This window comes from Diorhabda sublineata, chromosome 2 (genome assembly GCF_026230105.1).
Source record: "Diorhabda sublineata isolate icDioSubl1.1 chromosome 2, icDioSubl1.1, whole genome shotgun sequence".
NCBI classification, from domain to species: Eukaryota; Metazoa; Arthropoda; class Insecta; order Coleoptera; family Chrysomelidae; genus Diorhabda; species Diorhabda sublineata.
This window is the reverse complement of record NC_079475.1, coordinates 42561401-42582710: the sequence shown is the minus strand read 5'-3', so window position 1 is coordinate 42582710 and position 21310 is coordinate 42561401. Positions and strand designations below refer to the sequence as shown.

Sequence of the window (21310 nt, the reverse complement as noted above, 5' to 3'; positions counted from 1 at the left end):
AATAATATCTAACAATTTCGATGTCTTGTGAATATTTAAATGAATTATGTGTACGTAGGTAGCAGATTTGAGGGAATTTGAGGAATTCTCAGAGTATTTTCCCGATTTGGAAAAATATCCGTTGTATCAGAGCGCTTTGCGACAAGTTGAAAATGGCGGAATACCTTATCGAACTCTTCGAACTGAAATCGTCAAGTGCGGTTCGGATGTTGAATATTTGGCGAAGTTGCATTGTCTTAGATTGGCGTTTCAACATTTGCTAAGAGATAGAATGACGTATAATTGGTTCACCGACGCCGGAAGGCAAATTTTAGCCGATCTTTTATTGTACGCCGATAAGGATCCTAAAGATTTTTTAATAGGTAAACTCGTCAAACTCATTTGGTCTCGTCGAAACGTTTTTACCGTTTTGTAAATTTCTTAGGTTACGAACAGATGATTAAATATAGTCAAGATCCTCAAAATTGGCGAGATCTCGAGGAAGAGTTGAGCGCTAGAGGAATTAAAGCTCTAACTTTTTACGACATAGTTTTAGATTATATTCTGATGGACGCTTTCGAAGATCTAAACAATCCCCCGTCATCCGTCACGGCTGTCATACAAAACCGATGGTTGTCCAAGGTTAGTAAATAACCTTCGGCAATAAGTGACGAAAACAAACACCTTTTACTTACCTTTTCAGGTGTTGGAAGACGATTCCGGATATCCTCTAGTACCCGTACCTTTCACTCATTTCTAATCCTTGCTATTATATTCGATTTTGTTTTTTCGTTCGTTCCCTTCCCTCTTATTCATATTTCTTACTATTTATTACTCCTTTCGATATTTAACAAATCTGAGAAACCGTTGGTGTACTTTTAGGGTTTCAAAGAGACCGCTCTCACTACTGCAGTTTGGTCGGTATTGAAAGCGAAAAGAAGAAGATTACGATTTCCTGACGGTTTTATGTCTCATTTCTATACAATTTCCGAACAATTATCGCCTCTATTGGCTTGGGGTTTCTTAGGTTCCGACGAAATGCTCAGAGAAACTTGCGTTTATTTCAAAGACCAGGTTAGTTGATGATATTACCAAGGACATTCGACAGTTTATTGTCTTTTTCAAAATTATTAACACGAAAAATGTATATCGTCACCTTTTTCGACGGTAATTTATTTATTTATAGACAAGAACTTTTGGATGTCTACCGGTATAAAAAAAAATTACCTACTTATCGATGTTTTTATATTTTTAGGTCATAGAATTTCTAATAGATATATTCAATTTTCATAAATCTAAATATACCACCGTGGAAGATTTATCTAAGGACGTTTTCACCCATCTAGGGACTAGAGTAGAAAATATTTGTCAAAGGTTAAGTGTACAATCTTAAGAAAAGACGTTAAAATGACTTGTCTTCGATCTAGAATCACGAAAAAAGTATTCGAAAATCCAATGTGACAAATTCGTACTTTTTCTCAACACCTCGTAGTATTTTCATAATGAGAAGAATTCATTAGTCGTAGTTTAAAGTGCATAACTATGTGTAATGATAATACAAAAGTATGAATAATAATCGTTAGTCAAATAGTTGATTAAACTTCATTATATCACGATTTAAAATATTAGTAACAATTTTTAGACCAAATTTTAAAATATTGTTAAAACAAATTTTATCGCGCTTCTAATGATTTATTTTAATTATTTATTGAAGATTATTTTAAATAGAACCATCAAAAACTAATTGTTTTAATAACGATTTATTGTACTATGCTAGTCTTTAAGATAAAAGAGCCATTGACATTCCTGTTAATAGTTGTCGTTTGTATATAATTGAATGTACAAGAAGTTTCACTTAAACTATATAATGGGATACTGTTTTGTTATATTTACGAAAATAAAAATCTCGAAGAAATTTTGCTTTATTTATATTGAAAATAATTCGAATGCGGATCTGTTCTTTAAACCCCTTAATACTATGCAACCAACTATACAAAAGATACGTACATCAATACGTTGATGTATTTTGTGTAATCTATGTAATAGATTATTTTAACCTCTTTTAATAGAAACAAAAATTTATTTATTTGGAGTTTATATCTCGAAAAGTTTTAAAAATATATTTACTTATATTTTCATATCTATGAAAATGAATATTTTGGAGAAATGATAATTTATTCGATATGAAAATAACTCGAATGCGGACCTGTTTTTTAAAACACTGAATAGTATGCAACCAACTATACAACAAATACGTACAACTATACTTTCATGTATTTTGTGTTATCTACGTAGTAGATTATTATTTCGACCTCTTATAATAGAAACAATGATTTATTTGGAAGTATTTATGAAAATTAAAATCTCGAAGAAATTTTGATTTATTTATTATTCGACGATGAAAATAATTCGAATGCGGATCTGTTCTTTAAACCACTTAATACTATGCAACCAACTATACAAAAGATACGTACATCAATACGTTGATGTATTTTGTGTAATCTATATAGTAGATTATTTTAACCTCTTTTTAATAGAAACAAAAATTCATTTTTTTGGAGTTTATATCTCGAAAAGTTTTAAAAATATATTTACTTATATTTTCATGTCTATGAAAATGAATATTTTGGAGAAATGATAATTTATTCGATATGAAAATAACTCGAATGCGGACCTGTTTTTTAAAACACTGAATAGTATGCAACCAACTATACAACAAATACGTACAACTATACTTTCATGTATTTGGTGTTATCTACGTAGTAGATTATTATTTCGACCTCTTATAATAGAAACAATGATTTATTTGGAAGCTATGTCTTTAAAACTTTGTGTCGACTACAATATATTCATTTACGTATTTATGAAAATTAAAATCTCGAAGAAATTTTGATTTATTTATTATTCGACGATGAAAATAATTCAAATGCGGATCTGTTCTTTAAACCCCTTAATACTATGCAATTAACTATACAAAAGATACGTACAACAATACATTGGTGTATTTTGTGTAATCTATGTAATAGATTATTATTTTAACCTCCTATAAGAATAGATATATTTATTTGGAGGTTATGTCTTAAAAAGTTTTGTGTATACTAAAATTTATTCAAATGCGTATAAATACCGTAAAAAAAGTAAATTTCAAGTTTTTACATTGACAACCGTGATTGCTTGTAATTTAATATCTACAACAGAGTGAATTTGTAAATATTTCATTATCTATTTTTTATCAGAGTTTTTATTTGTTTTGATATATAATTTCACATATCCTATATCTGGTTTTGATATCAAAAAGTAAATAGACGGCTGAACTTGAGAAATACAGTATTTCGTAAAATGGCCAAAAGGAATTTGTTACTTCTATCGAGTTCAAAATTACACGGACACAATTTTTTGGAATACGCCGAAAACGAAATTTGCGGATTATTAACAGAGTAAGTGACACATTAGGAGTTTTGTTTAATCAACTTCAAGTACTTCTCCATGTACATTTTTTTCTAAAAAATCTTCAATTGAAGAATAATTCGAAACTCTTCATAGAGAGACTGACATGTATCGTCGGACTTGCCTCAGTTAAGAAACGTTGCCGTAAATGTATTGATCAAGATGGGCATCAATTGGTAAACTTACAGTAACTCTTTTTCGAACCCCTTTTGTATTTTTTTTAAATTCATTTTGGAGCTGTATTTTTTTCTCTTGACGCAAATCTATTGCCTGACTTATGCCGACCTTTGTATTTATATGGGATAGGTGGTAACATGAAATTAATTAACATAAACTGTTTAGTACATTTTTCATGAAATGAAGTTCTCAATTGGCTCCTTTAAAAATACCCTTATTTTTTTGTGTACTATAATAGTAAACTACCTTGTATAAGTCGTAAATAAAATGAATTTCCCTTTTTTAGACTCCGAATAGAAAATATTCTTTTCATTCCTTATGCTTTGAAAAACCATGATGAATATTTTCTTACAGTTGAAGTACCTTTTAAAAAATGGGGTAAATTAACTAGTCTTGCAAATGAATTATAACTGTGTGATTATACTGATAAATTTTAGGTTTCCAAATAAGTAGTATTCATACTCAGAATCCTATCGATGCTGTTGATCAAGCGCAAGCCTTTTTCGTTGGGGGAGGAAATACTTTTCGTCTTTTGAAAACTCTTTATGATTTGGATTTAGTTAAACGTATAAAAAAACGGGTATTGGAAAATGCGGTACCTTACATCGGAGCCAGTGCAGGTACTACACTATTGCTATATTTATTTATGATTATAATTGTTCATAAATTATCTTAATTTTAGTTTTCTTTTATGAAAATTTCGTTTTAAAGCATAAAATCTTGACGTTTCAAACTACTTTGGTCAAACAGATCGAAACGTCAAGATTTCATAAAAAAGGGGTCTAGGAAGTAACAAATTTTTGTTATTATTGTTTATAAGGTTCAAATATTGCAACGGTTAGTATTCATACAACAAACGACATGCCTATAGTATACCCTCCAACATTCGAAGCACTAGGATTAGTTCCTTTCAATATAAATCCCCATTATTTGGACGCCGATCCTAATTCTACTTTCCAAGGAGAAACTAGAGAACAAAGAATCAAACAGTACCTTGAAGAGAAACATTCTAAAACTGTTCTCGGTATAAGAGAAGGATGCATCTTATCTATACGAGATACTATACTTGAAGTGAAGGGTTTGGCAGGCGCTACATTATTTCAAAAGTCAGTTTTATATTTGTTGAAATTACTAGAAACCTAATATAATATTGATGTTTGTTTTAGGGAAAAAGATCCCGTACAAATTAAAGTTGGGTCCTATTTGAATGATTTATTTCAACAAGATTAATAGGAAGTGATTATATATATTTATATATGAATATTTTATATAGAATTGACGATATTTTTTTAAATAAAATTTCATGGGATAACAAATAAATTACTTGTCTTCACCAATGAGTAACAAAAATTGTTCAAAATAGTAGTTAGTGGACTCAGTGGGTGTAATAGTATATATTTGTATAAAAATTATAATTTGAACATTTTTTCATAAGAATGAAAACTAAGACAGCCTACCTGTAAAATGCACCAGTGGTGTTTCCTATTATATTCAAATACAAAGGACCCCTTTTGGAAACCCACAAGTCCCTTAAAACTACTCCCGAAGAATCCGAAGGTACCTCAGGATGAAGGGAATTTGATTTTGACCAATTATTCTGAAACTTGACAAAATGACATTTAACTAAAAGTCTCAATGAGCACGAAATTCCAAAACCCCAAAAAAGAGGACTGGTTTCGGTCAATTTTATGATTCTATATCTTTAAGGTTCTCTATGATTTCTAATGTGAGTTGAGGAAAATCTGGAATTGCATATTGATCTAAGGGTATATATTGATTGTGTACGTTTGTCGATAATTACCCCAGTAATTCCTCCTAGAGTACCTTTGGAAATTCAGGGGTTGGGGGTTTCGTGGTAATTAAGACTTTTAATCAACTTTCTTCAAACGATCATTGTGCCAAGTTTCAGAAAAATTCCTAATCAAAACTCAATTTCCATAATGATTGTGCGGGGTCCTTTGACTCAATTTTATTTCGAAAACCTCTCATATTTAAGAAAATCCACCTATTCTTACAACATTGTAAATAATTTTACTTCTAACTTGTTTCTTCTTTTTTGAAATCACATAATGCCTCGAACGTTATAGCTAAACGGAAATTTTTGAATATTTTAAATGTGTCTCAAGTTTCTTCTTTCTTAATCGGGATGTATACGTATATAGAAAGAGACACCTAATTATGTTAACGTCAATACTTCAAATTTGTTTTTATCCAGGGACGTAACGCTTTTTTTTAGCAAAGCCGAAACAATATGATTTTGTATCTAACAAATTCAAAACTGAAATTGTTTCAAGAAATTCATAAAAATCTTGGTTAATCCGTTCTGCATAACAGGGTTTATGGTTCCAGTAATAATATTCAAAAATTTGCAAAATATATTATTTATTATATAACTGACACTGAAAAAAATGTATATACATCGTTGTATTTATATATTAAACAAATATTAAAAATAGCTTATTGATAATGGCGTTGATCGTAACATTTATATAAATAAAATTATAAAATAGGAACTTGTAAAAATTTCTATTCATATAAAAAAAAAAGTATGGAGTTGTTTTAAATAGTAGTATTAACCGAAATTTTTGCATTCAAATATGGGAATAATCCTCCAATAACGATTCCCCATATCTAACGACGATATAATCGTGATAATACATCATAATACAAAGCGGTTGTCCCAATATAATTGAAGCCCAAAATACTAAATTACCAAAGCGTGGTCCGTAAGCCTTTTCGATAGCTTTAGAAAAATGGGATAGCGGTACTTGAGCCATCATACCCATAAACGCCCATATTTTATAAGTTTTCAAAGGTACACTAACCATATATTCGTGAAAAAATGCGCTGATGAAAAACACCGCGAGACTAGCTAGCGATTTACCGTAACCCATTTCAATTAACGGAAAATATAAATGTCTCAACGCCCACCTATGGACGGGTAAGTTCCAATTCCTCCAAAAACTATCTATGTTGTTGCAATTCCACCAATCACCGTAGAAACTTCTATCGGCAAAATGTAAAATTTCACCCAATAGATTCAACCACGAATGGAACATGATGTAAAACATACACAACCACGCGAGGTGGTTGGGAATCTACAATACAATTCAAAAAGGTAATAAAACCACCCGCCACTGGTGGAATTTTCACAAAACACAAAAGAATTTACAAATAATATCGATATGTCGAAAAATCTTTATAAGTAATAAATGAGACTAAATGTGGCAACAGTGTAGGTTATTGGAATTAAATCGACTAGACTTTTGTAGACATTTTTCAAATTAATTGCTATCATTTTTCATAAAAAAAGTGTCTCTAAATGTCTTCAAATTGATTTGGATAATTAACACACTAAAATAAGAAGAATTACTTAACCTCTACAGTATATGATATTTGCATGGTTTGAGAAAAAAATAGTTTTGAATAGTTTATATACAACTTCTATTATAATTTCTTAGTTTATATAATCGAAAAGAATTGCTAGTTTTTGTAATTCAAAAAACCAGTTCCAAAAGCGAAATAGCAAGTACTAAATTCCAATAAACCGTCCACAAACTCAAAAACACCAAATAAGTGTGGAAACACAAGATAATAAGAAGTAGGATTAATAAAAAAGAAAAACACGAAAATTGAGAAAGTAATGGAAGAGATTTAAAGAAGAGTAATTTCTACTTACCGCCAATTTCAATAGTCTTTCCGTTGCTTTCGTATAATCCATGTTGCTAAACGGAATGAGGGAATTTTTTACAGACGGAATCATGTACTGTTGTATAACGCAAAAAATCAATTGCGTCCCTAATACTACTTCAATTATCCTTTTAATCAAAAATCTCTTTCTAATCCTTTCAGTTTTAGGAAAATTCAATTCGTAACAAAGCGTAGGCGCCAATAGAAAATAATAAATATCTTTAAGATTCAAATTATCGGGATATTGCACTAATTTTAGATCTTCTAAAGAATCTTCTCTACCATCACTATCTAGAAATATAACTCGATGAATATTATTCGATACTTAATCCTTTTACATACTTTTCCTTTTCCTTAAATTGTTATAAGACATCGACTGTCTCCTTAAACTACTTTTGTTGTTCAACCTGGCGAGTCTACACCACATGTTCACCTGAACGTACGACCATAATTTTAAAAATAAGATACTGTATAATGTAGTTACTGTAGAAGCACCAACTACGACGAAATTATAAAATTTATAATAATTTTGATTTGTAACTTTTAAATTACCTAAACTAAAACCGTCTTTAACGTGTATAACAGCCATCGGAAGTAAATTTAATGCTATGAGATTTACTACGTGAACAAACATACCGACGTGATTGGGAATAATTTCCTAAAAAAATCGATTTTAACCGAAATTAATTGTTCCCTAGCATAAGAAACTTACCACAGCCAAACCTTTTTCAGTTAAAAGGCACAACATTACAGGCACACAAGAATCTACGGAAATAATATACATAGTAAGAAAATAAAAATCTTCAAAATTTGATTATTTACACATTATTAAAACGATAGACGGATGTTCGGATCCAGAATCATCTTGACCAGTTAATATATACAACCATTGGATTGGATCTATTCTTATACCGTATCTGTAATGAAATTTTTCTCGGAATATATGTTATTATTTGAGATGAGTACCTACTTGATAAAATTTTCCAGTAACAGTCTTATACCTCCTATGGAAAGTAATAGAAATGCCCAATTTACAAAACCCGTGAAATTATCAAAGCCCGAATTCCAAGAAAACAAAGAATCTCTTGGTTTATGACACCTAAAATATATACTCATAATAACAATAAATTCCTCAAATATCTCGAAACTTATTCTATGAAATAATCGAGAAATACTTCCACAATAACATTTATTTATAGTATATAAAAAAAAAGTGTATTTAATACACAAATCATTTCCTTACGGTTTATCAGGTTGATTTTTTCTAGCTTTCTGTTCTTCAGCTTGTATTTCTTCGGCTCTTGTAACACTTTTCGTTCTTCGATGCATTCTTTCTACCTGTTCAGACATAATTTCTAAAAAAAAATATCGAATTGTTTTCGTTGCAACAGATTGAATTTAATAAAATCTCCTCGTGTGGAATTAACTAATAACTTGTCGATTCGTTGGCTTATGACCTTTAACAATTTTATCATTGCTTATCTTAGTAGACAACTTGTAATTATTTAGATATAGATTTCCTGACGCACCTCTTTATATTTTAACTTTAGACAGAACATAACCTATTTCTTGGTTATAATAATTATATATATGATGCCAAGTTAACTACTACCAAAGTTTTCGAATTTAAATAATAAAAGTTCGATTTAAAAACACTTTACGTAAATATCATAATTTTGAAGGAACGTAAAGTAAAAGCGTCTTATTATATTTAGATCGAATATAAATAAACATAACATTTTTATTTTATTTCAATTGTAAAAAAGATTAATAACTTAATTGTTAGATATAGTGATAATTCGTGATATATGACAACATCGGTTCTTTATATAAAATTTCCTGTTATGAAAATTTATCGACACATTTAATGTTTATGTTAATCGATGTTTATAATTATTATAAACAACGATATATTAGTATCAATGCAAATAATATATTTCAAAAATAACGTACGCTAAACAACAGCATTCACGATATGAATTTACTATTTGTAGAAAAACGTTTTTGTTTAAAAGATTCTTGAAATTATTAAAAACAAGATTTACAACTCTGTAATTATACCTACAATGTTTACACCGTTGTAAATATATAAAAAAACCTTTATAGCAAAAACTAAAATTAGTTATTGTTATCAGAAAGTTAATGATAAAACCATAATTGTTTTATTCCTTTTCAGTTTATTTAGTATTTCATGCCAAGTACTATTTTCATTTTACGAAATAATAAATAATTTAAATTCTATGTTATATGTTTTTGTTTTATTTTAAGTAATTTATGGGTCGTCCTTCATTTTCTATATCTATACTGCGCATGATTGAGACTGCGCAGAACCGAACTTTACCAACGAGACTTGTGAAATATTAATAACCAAAAAGAAAAAAATTCACTTTTTAAGGTAATTATTAATAAATTCGTATAACGTATTTACAACTTTTATTAATTTGTGAGTGTTATTCACTAAAATAATTATAAAAATGGAATATAATAATTGATATTTTGTCCTTGAAACGAAAATTTTTAAATAATTTGAATACGTTTCATCATTTATTCAACCTGACGTTCTTTTTTTTTTTTTTTAATTACTCCATCCTCTTTTAGATATTTAATGACGCACGAAACCTTCGATATTATATTTGAATAATATTTACATTAACAATTTGCTTAGTAAAACAAAAAGAAGGAAAATTCGACGATGCGAGTTATAATATATATTTTATTCGAATCGATAAACGAAGTAACCATAGAAACGCGATTCCCGCTATCAATATCCAAAGCACCTCAGCTGAATGACACGACAAACGACACCGCGATTGGCGTTGTCCAGAAATGGAAAACATTCACATATTCAAAAAGGTAATCTAATAAATATAATCGAAGTAGGCAGGCACTTCGCCTTGATTGCTTGATAGTCGAAATCAATTAGATTAAGTAGGCTATTTGAATGGCGTACGGCATGATGTTTTTAGCTATTATACCTTTACATGTTTTTATTAATCTTGTCTATGTGTTCGAACGTTTTAATTCAGTCAAGTTTTACTCGAAGAAAGATATTTATTCATAAAATTGTGTTTGTTTATATCGTACGTCGCGGTACGATTTTGCACGTTAATTACGAGGGTGTCGATGAAAATAGTTATTTATAAATTTTTAGAGAATGGTGTATCCTGAACAATTAATTTTAGACCAAGTCGTCAATAAAAACGTTCAAAACGCTTCTTCGTGGTGTAGCGAACCGCTAGAAAAAAATAGCAATAATATTTTTGTTCGAGACGATTCTATTAAAGATAAATACGATGAAAGTTCATATAAAAATGGTGGAATTCATCAAAAGTGAGTAATATTTATAAAAAAAATTTAAAATCGCATATGGAAATTTAATTTTAGTACGGCCAACAGGCAATTCATTCAAGACCGTATAAGACATTTGGTGGACGCTTTTTCTACCAGAACTCAGGCCGCTCGAGAAAGTATAGTAACTCCCGCTACTCCTTCTTCGATAAGCAGCAGAGAAACCGTCGTCGATCAACAAACTACGGTTTCGATAAAACCAAAATTAAGTATTTCCTTTTCAGATAAATACGTCGAAGATTATACCGAAATAAATAACGGAAGATCGGATTTTTTCAGACATTTCGGTAAGCGGATTCTTCCAATTCTAATATAAATATACAAATATTTGTGTCAAACCATCTACGTATATTATAAATACGAAAACACTTGAAACAATTTGAGTTCACGATCACCATTAAAAATGTCAAATGTCAACGTCAGATGATCTAACATAAACGAATCGGTGTTGCCATATCAAACGTCGGTACGGGAAACAACGTCCTCCATTTTCTATATCTATACTGCGCATGATTGAGAGTGCGCAGAACCGAATAATTACCTTAAAAAGTGAGTTTTTTTCTTTTTGGTTATTAATATTTCACAAGTCTCGTAGGTAAAATTCGTAAAGTTGAATATCACTTACCGTAATTTTTAGAAATAAAAATAATTGGTATTTACAACGTTTATTAATTTGTGAGTGTTAGATGATTTGACATAAACGAATCGGTGTTGCCATATCACGAAACTTGATTAATAACTAGATATTTCATTCGACAGATAAGAAAATAATCGATCCGAACGGCCATTTTTACATAATATGGATGTGCGTAGCCGCCGTATCAGTTTTCTACAACGCGTGGGTGATTCCTTTAAGAAGTACGTTTCCGTATCAAACGAAGGACAATCGTCCGATCTGGATGACCTTCGATTATTTCGCCGATTTGATTTATTTAATCGATATGGTTTTCGTACAACCGCGAGTTAAATATTTGAACGAAGGGTTTTGGGTTACCGATATCAAATTACTAAGGGCCAATTATATTAAAAGTAAAAGATTCAAGGTAAACTGCTCGATATTAATTTTATCGTTCTATATACAATTGTATTATTTGGTTTTTTTTTAGCTGGATTTGTTGTCGCTGTTGCCGTTGGATTTTCTCTATATTGTTTGGGGACCGGAATTCGTGATATTACGTTTTCCGAGATTTTTTAAATGTCACACGTTTTGGGAATGTTTCAGTTTGGTGGACAAATTGTTATCGAATCCTTACGTCATACGCATCTCGAGGACTTTGATGTACATGATGTACCTGATACATTTAAACGCGTGCGCGTATTATTCGTTTTCCGCTTGGGGAGGCATAGGTAGCAATAATTTCGTCTATAACGGAAAAGGAAACGCCTACATAAAATGTTTCTATTTCGCCACAAAGACAGCAACTTCTATAGGTTAGTTGAATTAAACGTTTTATTTATTTTGGCAATTGGGGGGTAATGTACGTTTGTCATTTAAGGTAAAAACCCTAAACCGACCCAAGAAATCGAATACATGTTTATGACTTTCTCTTGGTTGATGGGCGTATTCGTTTTCGCGCTTCTCATCGGTCAAATACGCGATATCATATCGACGGCCAACAGATGCAAGACTGAGTATCGAAAATTAGTCAACGAAACGTTGGAATATATGCGCAGATTGAATTTACCGCAAGATATGCAGCGCAGGGTACAATTATGGTTCAACTACACTTGGGAAACTCAAAGGACATTAGGTAAATCGAATTTTTTGTTTTTAATTGTTTGGAAATTACGATATTACGAAACATTTCATAAGAATTCTTCTTTTTTAATAATATTTAGGTATAGCGTTTTGTAGATCTTCTAATTTGGCAAAAAAATAACCTATCTAAGTCGTCTGTATGTTTATCACTACTTAATCGTTAATTAAAATATATACCAGCTTACCTTTACCCTAAATTACACCACTGGCAAAAAAAACACCGAAATTCACATTAAAAACAACGAAATTCGTTTTACGTTGATGATTATCAGCCGGACCTGTGTTATTAGAAATCCAAAATGGCCGGTGTGTAGTGAAGTTAGCCGATTGTCGGTTAGCGTTGCCAATTGTAAAATATAAAAACTACTAATGGTGGTCGAACTTAACGATTGGTGTAATATACCAAATATTTCCCTATTTTCGAACGTCTTTGAATTAAAATTACATTTGGCAACGATACTATTTAGCTGTCGTATAGAAAAAATTGCAGCATTGCCGAGTTTTATGATGATTTTTATGTTAAAGTTACATATTTAATTACATAGGAAATACAAGATAATATTTAATTAAAAAAATATATATATATCTTTAAAAACAGTTTAGTATTTCGTCTCTGTACAGGGTGTTTCAAAAAAAAGATGATTACATCTCTAGGATAGATAGAAAACTGTGCGATTTCGCCGCAACTACTGGCAACACCGTATTGATACATTCGATGAATTTGTTTTTATATCTGACTCTAATAGAGGGCGCTAGTTAAACGGTTCTTATATTGAACATAACTTTTTCAATATTAGATTTATTAAGTTAAATTTACATAATTAAATTTTACACACTATTCGTATAAAATTTAAATACAATGTTGCCAATAGTTGCGGCAAAATCGTAAAAAATGTGTATTTTTCTTCAAAGCAGTTTATCTGGAATACGGATGGCGTTACGAAACTTTTTTACTGTGTAAACTCCAAATATTTTTCAGTTTTCTATCTACCCTAGAGACGAAATCACCTTTTTTTTTGAAACACCCTGTATATCTAACGATTTCGATGTTTTGGACGATTTTTTGTTGAGTTCATCCACATGAATCACCGATATTTTGACGTTACCAAAAAATTTGCTATCTACAGATTTTGACAGGTTCGATTGACAATCGCAAAAGTGTCAAAATGATTCAAAATGGTAGTTTTCAAGTTCATTCTATGTTGTGGACATTTTTTTATCTAATTTATCCACATGGATCATCAACAATGCCACATTTGCCAGAAAAATTATACTAAATTTGATATCTATAAATTTTGACAAGTTTTATTGTATCCAAAATGACAAAATTGCCCAAACTGCCACTTCTCAAGTTTATTCAATACTTTTGGATAATTTTCTTCGCTAATTTATCCACATGAATCACCGAATTTTATTTAAACATTAACGTGCAGTTGAATGTAACGTAGCTACGAGGGTGGTTTGATAAGTTGAATGTAACGTAGCTACGAGGGTGATTTGATAAGTTGATAATTTTTTAAATATACATTGACGTTGGAATATTTATTTATCGTAGATGAAAATATTATTATGGATTGTCTGCCGCACAAAATGAAAACCGATATCGCCATAAACGTCCATATACAAACATTGAGCAAAGTTAAATTATTCGCCGATTGCGACGAAGCTCTTTTAAGAGAACTGGTTTTGCAATTAAAATCGGTAATATATTTACCCGACGATATAATATGTAGAAAAGGGGATGTCGGTAAAGAAATGTACATAATTCAATCGGGAAAAGTTCAGGTATTTACCTAAATATTTATACATCGGGAATAAAACTATTAAAAAAAATATGTATTTGTACCTATTCTAGGTCATAGGACCAGACGAAAAACAAGTTCTTGCCACTTTATCCGAAGGTTCCGTATTTGGGGAAATAAGTCTTTTGGGGATACCTGGGATGAATAGAAGAACCGCCGATGTGAGGTAATATTCCGTTATAAATTACACACTATATTTTCTTCAACATGTTCGTATCAATTCATCGTCTTTTTATTACATTCTAATCTTTTTCTTTCTTTCAATTCATCCAAAACTTCAAATATCCAATTATATGTCACGTAAAAACGCCAATTGTCACGTCAAACGTCACTTCAAAGTATCACATGTCACGTCAAACATCACTTCAAAGTGTCACATGTCATGATAAAACGCCCCGTGTCTCATGAAAATGAGACGTATCATTCCGAAATGTTTCATTTTGCGTTAAAATGACACATGTCACATGACAGTTTAAAATGTGGTATGGTACGTTAAAAAGTCACATATCGAGTTCCTTTTATTAACGAGTTAAAATATTATTACACTGACATGTAAAAACGCCAATTGTCACTTCAAAGTGTCACATGTCATGATAAAACGCCCCGTGTCTCATGAAAATGACACGTATCATTCCTAAACGTTTCATTTTGCGTTAAATTGACACGTGTCACAACAAAATGTCACGTGACAAGTTAAAATGTGGCACGGTACGTTAAAAAGTCACATATCGAGTTCCTTTTATTAACGAGTTGAAATATTATTACACTGACACGTAAAAACGCCAATTGTCACTTCAAACGTCACTTCAAAGTGTCACATGTCATGATAAAACGCCCCGTGTCTCATGAAAATGACACGTATCATTCCGAAACGTTTCATTTTGCGTTAAAATGACACATGTCACAACAAAATGTCACATGACAGTTTAAAATGTGGTATGGTACGTTAAAAAGTCACATATCGAGTTCCTTTTATTAACGAGTTAAAATATTATTACACTGACATGTAAAAAGTTACATATCGCGTTTCTTTGATTAGCGAGTTGAAATGTTATGAAATTTAACAGTTTTACTGTCAAACTATGTATTCAAATATCAAGTTCTATTTTCGAGCTTCGTGTACAAATTTAGATTGATCATATATGTCACATTAAAACGTAATATGGCACGTAAAACGTGACTTGTCACGTCAAACCTCACATGTCACGATAAAATACCCCGTTTCTCACGAAAATGACACATGACACATTATTGATATCAACGGAATCAATTTTTATTATATTCGTAGGTCTCAAGGTTATTCAAATTTATTCGTATTGAGTAAAGCCGATCTGAATGCGGCTCTGTCTCATTATCCCGAAGCTCAAGAATTGCTCAATAAAAAAGCGAAAGTGCTCATGAGAAAAAACGCAGATTTAGAAAGGAAACACAAAGCAATGATTGTTATAAATAATCCGGTATCTCCGGAAAAACAGACGAAATTCTTGAATACAGTTTTACAAGTAAGTTCGTTTTTAATAAAGAATAAAACTGTTGGTTAGGTTATACACCCTGTATAATATAATTTATTTATGTTGTATAACTTTCTTCTTCTATTTCTTCCTCGAATCAGGCAATCTAAGAAAACAGCTGATTCACTTCAAAATGGCGGCCGTGGGGTAAACAATCGATTTTCTCATATGTACTACTCTGAGTTTTTCTTGGTGTTTACCGGTAGTTTGGTTGATACTGATACAGTTTTAGAAGAGTTTTTTGCAGTTTTCTTAGTAAGCTTTCAAGAATTTTCCAAAATCACAATACTTATATTTTGTTCTTAAATTATGAGAATCGCCAGGAAATTTCATACTTCCCAAAGTAGCAACTCTGTAGGAAACCATTTCGGAACCAAAATAAGAATAATAAGGTCTAAAAACCAACAAAAGAATAAGTTTACCAATGTAAATTCCAAATGTCATTGCCTTTAAAAATGGACGTAGAATGTTTTGTAGGTTTTACCACCTGATTCGGGGACAAACAGACTTCTCCGATTCGGTAGTCGAGGAAAACCGAGCACGAATCCCGAATACGACAAATTCAAATACAGAAATAGTTTACCGATAATAAGAAGCCCTAATGAAAACCTTGAAAATCATTTCGAAGGTAACGTAATCGTTCACCGGACCACGACATGAACATTTTTAAATATATAAAGAAATTTACGTTCAATTACCTCATTTTATCAGCAGAATGTCGAAATTTTAAAACGGCATAGATATACAGAAGTATATAAAGGTTAAAATGTGATACAAGATGGATTATTTAATGTAAATAATAATTAAATATATTATAAGACAGTATGATATAAAATAAATATTAGAAAAGTTTTATTTTTTTTTTTTATTTATTATCCAATAATACCAAGTTAAATATACACAATATATCTCAAATTATTATTAACTAAATAAGTAAGTATGTAACGGAATTTTTTTGATATAAAAAAAAAATTATAACTAACCTTTCAAACGACCCTCGTACCTAAAATGAATTGCAAATATTTGTTACGTGGTAACTAATAACCATTTAGTTGTGCTTTTTTTTCTTTAATAAGATCCGGAGCACCTATATCGTATTTTAAAATATCCACAGCTTCCATCAAGTAAGTTTCCGTTATATTTTCACCATCCTATAAAATAATACAACTAAACATTAGTTAATTTCATAATTATTGTGAATATTTACCTTATTTGAACACGAGAAATAATGACGTTAGGTTATAGTAAGATTTTAGTGATTTGTGACAAATTTTGATTTTCTAGTTTATAATATTCTTGTTCAGCAGTTTAAAATCGTCGCGAGAAGTTTAAAAAAGTGACAAGTATCGTAATCAATTTCGAAATTTTAAATATATAACCGAACAATTACGCATTACATAAATTGACAGTTCTCATTACCAAAGAATTTATAGGTTTGTTCTTAATAGTTACACTGGTAGAGCTATTGTACACTAAAGCGTTATCTAGAGTTAAGACTGTGCAATAAGTGTAATCTGGAAACGGTGGCACTACATAAAGTACAAAATCGTTTTCTATTATTGTGAATACTACAAGACCCGAATCACATCAATTAACCTCAAATACAACAATCGACAAATCGTTCTTTGTATCCGATCGAACTAATTCTATACACTCATGAACTGGCCTACACTACACAACCTTATACTTTTTTAACGATGTCTATAATCGATTACTGAGTAAAAAAGCGATCGATTTTCGTTAATTTCAAATGATTTTTGAATTCAAAACAAAAGAAATTTTCAGATCTCACTAAATTGATAATCATTGTGTCACATAGAAATAACTATTTTCGCAATTTGTTGATTTATAAATGAAATAAATCCTGATTTTAAAAATAATCGATTATCGTATTGTTTTGTTGAGTAGACACCAATTCTTAATGAACTACACGGCGTTGCCAAACTGAATATATTTTCCTGATATAATTATGATTAATCGAAAACTGTACTAGTAAACACACGAAGTCATGTAGAAGTAAAGGTAAATAAATGAAAGAATTATTTTTATTTAAATACGTACCCAACCTTCAGTATCATCTCTGGATTTTAATTCTTTGTTGCACAAATATAACTCGTAACATAATAACCCTCTGATTTTACATTTACCAATTCGTAATGTTTTTATTAATTCCAAGATATCTTGACAATACCGCTTTTTAAGAAGTATCAAACGAGAAGGCAAGTCTACAATCAAACAAATCGTCTACAAATACATCCAAATTACTTATAAGGGATACAAAGAATAATTACTTTCCCATAAATATCCGCTTCTGTATCCCAAAATCCAAATAATCTTATATTTAAGTTCAACGGCCACTTGGTTCGTTTGCGGCATATATAACGGCAGCTTCTTATTTAAAAACGTATGCATACGATCGAAATCGTCGGCTTCGAAACCGTTTAAGACAGACCCGATCATGGTTAAAATTCTACCGACATTTTGTTTGGAATTGCAAATTTCGCATTGCCAACTAGACGTTTTTTGCGGTAACAAATTTCCCTTACATTTTTCGCAATAGATGGCGGTCATGTACGTACCGAATTCAGTCGGATCCATACATCTAAAACGTGTATAATACGTATATACAGGGTCGTTCGGATTTATTGTGATTTTTTTTTCGAAAAATTAAATACTCCAACGATCGATTTAGATATGTGAAAAGATTGATCTAAAACGTGTATAATACGTATATACAGGGTAGTTCAGATTTATTGTGATTTTTTTTTCGAAAAATTAAATACTCCAGCGATCGATTTAGATATATGAAAAGATTGATCTAAAACGTGTATAATACGTATATACAGGGTAGTTCAGATTTATTGTGATTTTTTTTTTTCAAAAATTTAAATACTCCAGCGATCGATTTAGATATATGAAAAGATTGACTGAATAGTGTTCTTCATAACATACGGGGGGTGTTAGGAAGTTGAGAATTTTTACCTTTCGCATTTGCAGATGAAATGTTTCGAATTTTTCAAATGAAACTTTCTGGTTATTGTGCCCCATAAAAGTCTTGTATAAGCGTGAAAAATCTCTGAATTTTTCGGTATAAAAACCCCAGCCCTGACGATCATTTTATGTTTTTCGCCAAATACGTGAAAAGCGTTAGGGTAACAGCTGTGGTTGGCCAAACTTCCCAAAGGATATAAACCTGAAACAAACAAAAAAAAATTGTTATTTTGCACTTTATTTAAATCAACAAAATTCTACCTCTTACGCTGTTCATATTATCTTCGACGTCGGTCAAAACTTCGAATGCATTAGCGTCTAATACCGTACATACGAAATACATAAATGTTTTCTCTTCTTCTGTTATATTTAATCCCAATTGTTCCGTCAATATATCCACTTCTTTTCCATGTTGATCGCCTCTGTGAGATTTTAAAATACTCACTACTTTCAAATCTTCTTCGTTCAAAATTAGAGACCTTAGAGGCGTTAAACATTTCGTAAGCTTTTCTTTGTCCCCCTCTTTAAAATCTTTATCGGTTTTCAACTTTCTAATTAAATTGCATTCTTTAGAATGTATATCGGAATCGACGCAAGAATTACATATTGTCAAATGACAATTTTTATTACACGTAATTAAATTAATCTTCCTGTAATATGAAAAAAAAACAATAATTATATTTCAACAAATGACAATCGCTACATAACAACATGGAAATTCTAAAGTAAAACTAATAATCGATTTGGCAACATTGTAAATGTCAAACTCGTATTATTTACCTATAGCATATCGTACATTGTGTAGGAATATCTGGTACACATCGTGGCCCGAGTAGTACAGGTGAATCTATAAATATTATTTCTCCCGCTTGTATATCTCTTTCTGCGAATATACCGAATCCTCCAAGTGACGATTTTTTTATCATCCACAACTTATCTTCTATATAACAAGATTTTCTTTTAAGATATTCTTGAATAATTGTATTTAAATGTACTTCATTTCGGACGATACCCATTTGTAAAAAGTATACTACGATTAAATTATAAAACTTTTTCGTATCGAACATTCTTTTATATAAATTTATTTTCAAACGTACTAGTATTTATTTGAGAAGTATAAACATATTTAAAATATAGCTGTTAATCCAGACAAATTAAATTAATCCTTAATAATAAACAAATGGATTGTTGAAGTTATACAGGGTATACTCTAGTTGATTTTTAGTAATTACGTTATGAATTGACGCCATATTGTTAACTTATTGTGGATAGAACGTTAACGTCATATACAAATGTCAACGCCATGTTTGAAATTGAAATATATCCAAAGGAATGTAATAGAGTTCGTTGACTTTATACAATGTGTCTATACCATTTAACTCATATTGGTACAGATTGTAATGATGATAATACGTTGCTTTTTTACGCGGCGGAATATTCATTTAGTATATAGCATGTATGGGGTTATATATTATGGACTTTTCTCACAATTAAATATAGCGTCTGATTCTGATTCTAAATATATAATCTGAAATAATTCTTTCATATATAAATAGTATTTTAAAACATTTTTAAATAACCTGCAAATAAAAATGTTTATACTACACGTAAAAACTTAAAATACGAACGCGAACGAGTCAACTCGAATGAGCATATTATTCCAGCGTTGCCACATATATTTCGTAATCTACAAATACAAGTCGATAATCGGGATTAAGTGCTGATGTCTGCGTAGATATTTTAATCGAATAACTATTAAAAGCATTTTATTATTATTATTATCGATCATGTGTTCGTTGTAGAATAATAATAATATTTTATAAAGAAACTGTATTATAATTCTGTGGTGTTATACTTTAAGAGTCAATTTTAGTTCCTGAAAAAAATCATCAAGTGGCAACACTGTATGTAACGGATCGGGTGTAACGTTCTCTATATAAGTGTTGAAAAAAAAATTCGAAGTTACGTCAGTTTTGTTGTTATTGAAAGAATTATTAGTTATTATGGATAGAACGTTAACGTCATATACAAATGTCAACGCCATGTTTGAAATTGAAATATATCCAAAGGAATGTAATAGAGTTCGTTGACTTTATACAATGTGTCTATACCATTTAACCCATGTTGTTACAGATTGTAATGATACGTTGCTTCTTTACGCGGCGGAATATTCATTTAGTATATAGCATGTATGGGGTTATATATTATGGACTTTTCTCACCATTAAATATAGCGTCTGATTCATTACGTCACTATATATATTTCGATAAGAAAGTTACGTTATTTCGTAGATAAAAATAATCTATTATAATTAATAGTTTTATGTATTTAGTGGTTTACTAAATTAATTTGTTACTTACCTCTTTATCTTAACCGCACTTTTCACTTGATCCAATCGTCGACAAAAAAAGATCGTTAATTGTTTTAAAGTGGTATGTTAATTATTTAGTATTGTTAATTACACGGCCCCGTCAAGTCTTTTCTATTTTTAACAGACGTGACAACGAAAAAAAAAACAGTTTAGCAACGTGAGTTATTGGATGCAATTAAGCGTAAAGTCGAAAATTGAATAATATTAAATTTACTACTGATGATTGATGAAGTGT

The 21310-nt window shown here is 30.5% G+C and overlaps 4 protein-coding genes across 8 annotated transcripts in view; 3 read left to right on the top strand and 1 right to left on the bottom strand.

The window, feature by feature from the left end:
• LOC130453048 (mitoguardin) overlaps positions 1 to 1959 on the top strand; it is a 32186-nt gene extending 30227 nt beyond the window's left edge. The window contains exons 5-8 of the mRNA XM_056792640.1: positions 59 to 362; positions 425 to 621; positions 862 to 1053; positions 1235 to 1959. Of these exons, the coding sequence (XP_056648618.1) occupies positions 59 to 362; positions 425 to 621; positions 862 to 1053; positions 1235 to 1372 (831 nt within the window). The 3' untranslated portion in view covers positions 1373 to 1959. The remainder of the gene's footprint in view (positions 1 to 58; positions 363 to 424; positions 622 to 861; positions 1054 to 1234) is intronic.
• Positions 1960 to 3004: 1045 nt separating this feature from the next.
• Positions 3005 to 4923, top strand: LOC130452843 (alpha-aspartyl dipeptidase). The gene is made up of 5 exons (XM_056792319.1): positions 3005 to 3416; positions 3890 to 3981; positions 4041 to 4223; positions 4424 to 4709; positions 4770 to 4923. The coding sequence occupies exons 1-5, from the start codon at positions 3319 to 3321 to the stop codon at positions 4831 to 4833; spliced, it is 723 nt and encodes a 240-aa protein (XP_056648297.1). The 5' UTR covers positions 3005 to 3318; the 3' UTR covers positions 4834 to 4923.
• Positions 4924 to 5968: 1045 nt separating this feature from the next.
• On the bottom strand, positions 5969 to 21223 carry LOC130440772 (diacylglycerol O-acyltransferase 1). Of its 4 annotated transcripts, none has more exons than XM_056774098.1 (9): positions 16697 to 16865; positions 8537 to 8648; positions 8264 to 8392; positions 8116 to 8210; positions 8006 to 8058; positions 7846 to 7951; positions 7636 to 7791; positions 7283 to 7584; positions 5969 to 6701 (listed from the first exon to the last, which is right to left on the bottom strand). In XM_056774098.1, the coding sequence occupies exons 2-9, from the start codon at positions 8641 to 8643 to the stop codon at positions 6195 to 6197; spliced, it is 1455 nt and encodes a 484-aa protein (XP_056630076.1). In that variant the 5' UTR covers positions 8644 to 8648; positions 16697 to 16865; the 3' UTR covers positions 5969 to 6194. The 4 variants fall into 4 exon arrangements, 3 of the variants coding, with proteins under 3 accessions (XP_056630076.1, XP_056630075.1, XP_056630077.1); XM_056774097.1 differs by lacking the exon at positions 16697 to 16865 and adding an exon at positions 9247 to 9381; XM_056774099.1 differs by lacking the exon at positions 16697 to 16865 and adding an exon at positions 8823 to 9050.
• LOC130440771 (cyclic nucleotide-gated cation channel beta-1) lies at positions 9475 to 16568 on the top strand. 2 transcript variants are annotated; one of them, XM_056774096.1, is made up of 11 exons: positions 9475 to 9688; positions 9892 to 10146; positions 10445 to 10623; positions 10678 to 10928; positions 11401 to 11684; positions 11748 to 12072; positions 12138 to 12392; positions 13956 to 14185; positions 14256 to 14368; positions 15491 to 15704; positions 16191 to 16568. In XM_056774096.1, exons 2-11 carry the CDS (start codon positions 10120 to 10122, stop codon positions 16371 to 16373), a joined length of 2061 nt encoding a protein of 686 aa, XP_056630074.1. In that variant the 5' UTR covers positions 9475 to 9688; positions 9892 to 10119; the 3' UTR covers positions 16374 to 16568. The 2 variants fall into 2 exon arrangements, with proteins under 2 accessions (XP_056630074.1, XP_056630073.1); XM_056774095.1 differs by lacking the exon at positions 9475 to 9688 and having other exon boundaries at positions 9886 to 10146; positions 16191 to 16566.
• Positions 21224 to 21310: the final 87 nt, after the last annotated feature.

Bases quoted from the DNA above. Each gene is read 5' to 3' on its own strand.
- LOC130440772 (XM_056774098.1), bottom strand. From the start codon at position 8,643: ATGTCTGAACAGGTAGAAAGAATGCATCGAAGAACGAAAAGTGTTACA. The intron at 7,952-8,005 runs GTAAGTTTCTTA...CGATTTTTTTAG, and splicing joins CTGAAAAAGGTTTGGCTGTG to GAAATTATTCCCAATCACGT. The intron at 7,792-7,845 runs GTAATTTAAAAG...ATTTCGTCGTAG, and splicing joins TAAAGACGGTTTTAGTTTAG to TTGGTGCTTCTACAGTAACT.
- LOC130452843 (XM_056792319.1), top strand. From the start codon at position 3,319: ATGGCCAAAAGGAATTTGTTACTTCTATCGAGTTCAAAATTACACGGA. The intron at 3,417-3,889 runs GTAAGTGACACA...TCCCTTTTTTAG, and splicing joins ATTTGCGGATTATTAACAGA to ACTCCGAATAGAAAATATTC. The intron at 4,710-4,769 runs GTCAGTTTTATA...TGTTTGTTTTAG, and splicing joins GGCGCTACATTATTTCAAAA to GGAAAAAGATCCCGTACAAA.
- LOC130440771 (XM_056774096.1), top strand. From the start codon at position 10,120: ATGGAAAACATTCACATATTCAAAAAG. The intron at 10,147-10,444 runs GTAATCTAATAA...ATAAATTTTTAG, and splicing joins ACATTCACATATTCAAAAAG to AGAATGGTGTATCCTGAACA. The intron at 12,073-12,137 runs GTTAGTTGAATT...TTGTCATTTAAG, and splicing joins AAAGACAGCAACTTCTATAG to GTAAAAACCCTAAACCGACC.